Source organism: Cebus imitator, unplaced genomic scaffold (genome assembly GCF_001604975.1).
Source record: "Cebus imitator isolate Cc_AM_T3 unplaced genomic scaffold, Cebus_imitator-1.0 Scaffold216, whole genome shotgun sequence".
Lineage (NCBI taxonomy): Eukaryota > Metazoa > Chordata > Mammalia > Primates > Cebidae > Cebus > Cebus imitator.
In genome coordinates, this window is record NW_016107531.1 from 515,332 (window position 1) to 520,339 (window position 5,008).

The 5,008-nt window shown below is 55.3% G+C and overlaps 1 protein-coding gene across 8 annotated transcripts in view; it reads left to right on the forward strand.

The window, feature by feature from the left end:
• The first annotated feature begins 1,783 nt into the window (after positions 1-1,783).
• CIZ1 (CDKN1A interacting zinc finger protein 1) overlaps positions 1,784-5,008 on the forward strand; it is a 29,475-nt gene continuing 26,250 nt past the window's right edge. For all 8 annotated transcript variants that reach the window (XM_037745891.1, XM_037745890.1, XM_017549019.2 and 5 more), the window contains exons 1-3: positions 1,784-1,915; positions 2,487-2,655; positions 2,899-3,014. In XM_037745891.1, coding sequence (XP_037601819.1) covers positions 2,492-2,655; positions 2,899-3,014 — 280 coding nt within the window. In that variant the 5' untranslated portion in view covers positions 1,784-1,915; positions 2,487-2,491. The remainder of the gene's footprint in view (positions 1,916-2,486; positions 2,656-2,898; positions 3,015-5,008) is intronic.

Consider the following 5,008-nt stretch of genomic DNA (forward strand, 5'->3'; position numbering starts at 1 on the left):
CATGACTGCGATGACTTATGGACACGCGAGTTCCGCTGCCCGAGCGCACTCCGTCAAGGCGCTCCGCCCTCCTGGGTCTGCGCGCCGCCAGCGCCTCCGCGCGTCCTGCCCGCCCAACGTCAGCGCCGAAGGCAGGGCGAGGAGTCGCGCAGGCTGTGACACTTGTGCAAGGCTGCGAGCTACAGAAAAAGAAAACTGAATTGCTACTTAGTTCGGCTGTGGTGGCTCAAGCTTGTAATCCCAGCACTTTGGGAGGCCGAGGCAGGCGGATCACTTGAGGTCAGGAGTTTGAGACCAGCCTGACCAACATGGTGAAAGCCCGTCTCTATTAAAAATACAAAAATTAGCCAGGCATGGTGGCACGAGCTGTAGTCCCAGCTACTCGGGAAACTGAGGCGAGAGGACCGCTTGAACCACAGGGAGGTGGAGGTTGCGGTGATCCCAGATCAGGCCACTGCACTCTAGCCTGCGCAACAGGGTGAGAATCTGTCTCAACAACAGAATTACTACTTAGTAGCCAAGGATTGTTATGGCGCGGGTACGGGGAATAGAGTTGTTGTTAAAGGGATCTTTGAGGGCAGGACCATTTTAGGTGCAGGATGAGGGAGCAGGGCGTTCTCTCTCTCTCTCTCTCTCTCTCTCTCTCTCTCTCTCTCTCTCTCCCCCTCTCTCGGGAGTCTTGCTCTATTGCCCAGGCTGGAGTGCAGTGGCGCAATATTGGCTCACTGCAACCTCCGCCTCCCAGGTTCAAGTGATTCCCCTGCCTTAGCCTCCCAAGTAGCTGGGATTACAGGTGCGCACCACCAGGCCTGGTTAATTTTTGTATTTTTAGTAGAGATGGGGTTTCACCATATTGGCCAGGATGGTCTCGAACTCCTGATCTCGTGATCCGCCCGCCTCGGCGTCCCAAAATGCTGGAATTACAGGGGTGAGCTACGCCGCCGAGTTTTTTTTTTTTTTTTTTGAGACAGGTTTTGCTATGTTGCCCAGGCTGTAGTGTGGGGGCCCGATCTCAGCTCACTGCAGCCTGCGCCTCCCGGGCTTTAGTGATCCTCCTGCTTCAGCCTCCCGAGTAGCTGGGACTACAAGGGCCCGCCACCACGCCCAGCTAATTTTTGTATTTTTTGTAGAGACGGATTTCTCCATGTTGTCCAAGCTGATCTCGAACTCCTGGGCTCAATCGATCCTCCAGCCTCGGCCTCCCAAAGTGCTGAGATTACAGGCAGAAGCCATGGCGCCCGGCCACTGTAGCTATTTTTTGATAACTACACTCGACCCTCCTCACCCACTCCTTTCTTAGCCAGATCTACTAGGAAAAGACTTTGAGGTGGACCCCCCTCCACCCCTCTGTGGGCAAACTCCTGCCGGGTTGTAAGATCTAGGCCGCCCTCTCGCCTGGCCTGGGTCCCTCGAATGAATGTACATCCGCCAACTGCGCGCCGCCTCCCACCGCAACTCCGCGCGGGGCCCCAGGATCGCAGGACCGCGGCGGCCTCAGGGAGGTCGGTTGGGACAGATCCTCCTGGAAGTACCCCCCTCGATGTCCCCGCGGGATAGCTGACCCTTTCGGGAGGCAGACGGACCTTGGTCTCCGAGCCGTCCCTTCCTGATGCGGAGGACGCGGAACGGAGGCGGTCCTGAGCCACCCAGGACCCCCTCGCACCTGCTTGCGCCTCGTAGCACCGCGTGACCGGTGCACTGGGCGGGCTCGCGCGGCGCGGTCGGCGGCGCCCGGACCTCCCGTCCCCCAGAGGGCGCTGCCCCCGCTGGCCCCACTCGCACTCGGGCCTTAGGAGCCCACAGGCCCCGGAGAAGCGGCGCCGAGCTTTGGAGCCCGCGGGTCGGAGCGTGGGGTGTGCGCGGCCGACCCACCCGTGGGGGTGACGCGAGCGTTGAGGGCGCGAGGGGAGGCGAGGTGGGGGGCCGAGGACGGCGGGGTCGTGGGGCTCCGCGCGCGATGGTGGCTGTGTCTGCGGAGGATGGGGCTGGTGGGGTGGGGGCGGGCGGAGTGGGCCGCGGGGAAGTGGCGGTGGTGGGGAGAAGCCGTCCTACGGGACTCAGGACCGCAGTGACGGGGTTGGACGGTTGTCGATTTTATTGACATCGGGGAGCCTGGAGAGGGTTTGCGGTATTGAAAAGGGGGTGTGAGTGGGGAAGTGATGGGCACAGAGAGAGGCCGAGGCTGAGGGTGGGAGGATGGAGCCTTTAGAAATGGAGAGATGGGGGATTTTGAAGGAGGGGCTGTTGGCAGTCTCTGAGGGGGCATTGGCAGGAGGGTGGTTGAATCTTGCCCCTGGCAGGATTGGAGGTAACTTTGAAGGATGGGCCGAGCGAGTGTGGCAGAGTCCCGGAAGGACTGGGGTGCAGCCGTGAAGCTCCGCAGCCGCCTTTGCGGGTTGTGGCTGGGGGGAGTGGCTGTGGATGGAAGGGGAGCTGGCCTGACCTGTGGTGGGGACCCCTGGCCTTACTCTGCTTTCTGTCCCCAGCCACCATGTTCAGCCAGCAGCAGCAGCAGCAGCTCCAGCAGCAGCAGCTCCAGCAGTTACAGCAGCAGCAGCTCCAGCAGCAGCAACTGCAGCAGCAGCAATTACTGCAGCTCCAGCAGCTGCTCCAGCAGTCCCCACCACAGGCTCCGTTGCCCGTGGCTGTCAGTCGGTGAGTTCCCCACTCGGGGCCGATGGCTTCAGCCCTGCCACTCAGACCCATGTCTGGGAGCTCCCGATCCCCATCCTCTTCCCTAGTGGCATCCCCCTTTGAGTCCTGGTAATCACCAATCCCAACCCCAAGGGGTCGTTTGTCTACCATAGAGTGGGGCAGAGAATGGAGGTGAGAAGTCTTGGGGAAGAGGGAAGGTCTGACTTTCCCAATAACCCTCTGACACCCCCTCCCAACATACAGGGGGCTCTCCCCACAGCAGCCACAGCAGCCGCTTCTGAATCTCCAGGGCACCAACTCAGCCTCCCTTCTCAACGGCTCCGTGCTGCAGAGAGCTTTGCTTTTACAGCAGTTACAAGGTATGGATGGCCCCAGGCCCCTTCTCAGTCTCTTTTAGGGGTATCTCCCTAGCAGCCTATTGCCCCAAATCTCAACTCCACACAGCGACCCTGAGAGGAAGCTACTCTTGGCAGCCTAGTTCACCCACGAGGACACTGAGGCTCAGGGCGGTGAAAGTGCCTAAGCTGCTAATTTGAGTGCACATTTGTCTGCTGGCTCTTTAGGTGGTACTCAGCACACTTCACTCACATTCAGATTAGATGCCATTTCACAGACGAGGAAGCTGAGAAGGGAAGTCATTTGCCCTGTATCAGCAGGGGCTGAGTTGGGCTGATGCCTGGGCCACTTGACCATCCAGATATCTGACTGGTTGTCTGTAGGCTGGTGCATAAGCCTGTGGCCTTGTCTCAATTTCCCAATATGAAGAACAGTCTTGGCTCTTCTTTCCAAGATGCTGTACTTTTTTTTTTTTTTTTTTTTTGAGACAGAGTTTTGCTCTTGTCGCCCAGGCTGGAGCCCAATGGCCCGATCTTGGCTCACTGCATCCACTGCTTCCTGGGTCCAATCGAATCTCCTGCCTCGGCCTCCAAAGTAGCTGGGACACAGGTGCCTGCCACCACGCCTGACTAATTTTTGTATTTTTAGTAGAGACGGGGTTTCCCCATGTTGGCCAGGCTGGTCTTGAACTCCTGACTTCAGGTGATCCACCCACCCTGGCCTCCCAAAGTGCTGGGATTACAGGCATGAGCCACCGTGCCCAGCCAAGATGCTGTTCCTGATTCTACTGATAACCCTCTGAGGGGAGGTACACCCACAATCCCATTTTACAGATGAAGAAACTGAGGCCCAGAGAGGGGTCATGTGCCCAAGATCACATAACAAGTAGTTATTGATTAGATGGTTGTCACTCTGTGGACCTGTCTGGGCCACATGGGTGTGGATGGCCCTTATCATTAAAAATGATAAGCAGGTGGGTAGAGAGAGAGAACCGCACATAGGGACCTGCCACATATACGTACACATTTTCCTTTTTTTCTTTCCCATTTAAAAAATTACACTCTTCGGCCATGGGCTGTGGCTCACGCCTGTAATCCCAGTACTTTTGGAGGCCAAGGCAGGAGGATTACATGAGTCTAGGAGTTCGAGAACAACTTGGACAACTTGGGCGAAACTCTGTCTCTATTAAAAATACAAAAATTAGTTGGGCATGGTGGTGTGCGCCTGATCCCAGCTACTCAGGAGGCTGAGGCATGAGAAGCGTTTGAACCCAGGAGGCAGAGGTTGCAGTGAGCCAAAATTGCATCACTGCATTCCAGCCTGGGGAACAGAGCAGAGCCTATCTCAAAAAAAGAAAAAAAATCACAGTCTTGGTCAGGCATGGTGGCTCCTGCCAGTAATCCCAACTCTTTGGGAGGCCAAGGCAGGAGGATTGCTTGAGACCAGGAGTTCAAGATCAGCCTGGGCAACATAGCAAGACCCTTTCTCAAAAATAAACAAAGAATAAAAGTCACACTCTTTAAAAAAGTGGAAAAAAAGGTTAAAAATGGGAATAGGAAAACTCACAGTGTCATCTGTTGACTCAGCACCTGAAGAAAACTACCAGTCAATGTTTTTGTCTGTTTCATCCCATTTTTTTTCTAGGCACAAACTTGGGGGTTTGTATCTAATGATTGCAATTGATATAAGTCCCATGCCGTACCTTGTTACTTTTTCACTGAATAGAATGGCATAATCGTTTACCATAGGATTTGATCATCTCTGTTAGGATTTTTTTTTTTTTTTTTTATAAAGGTGGGGTTTCGTCATGATGGCCAGGCTGGTCTTGAACTCCTGACCTCAGGTGATCCACCCACCTCAGCCTCCCAAAGTGCTAGGATTACAGGTGTGAGCCACAGCGCCGGGCCAGGATTATTTTTAATAGCTGTTTAATACAGCACCAGAGGGCTATGCCTTTGCTTGCTTATCTAAACCTTCTTAGCTGTTTGGCTCTTTCCTTTTTTTTTTTTTTTTTTTT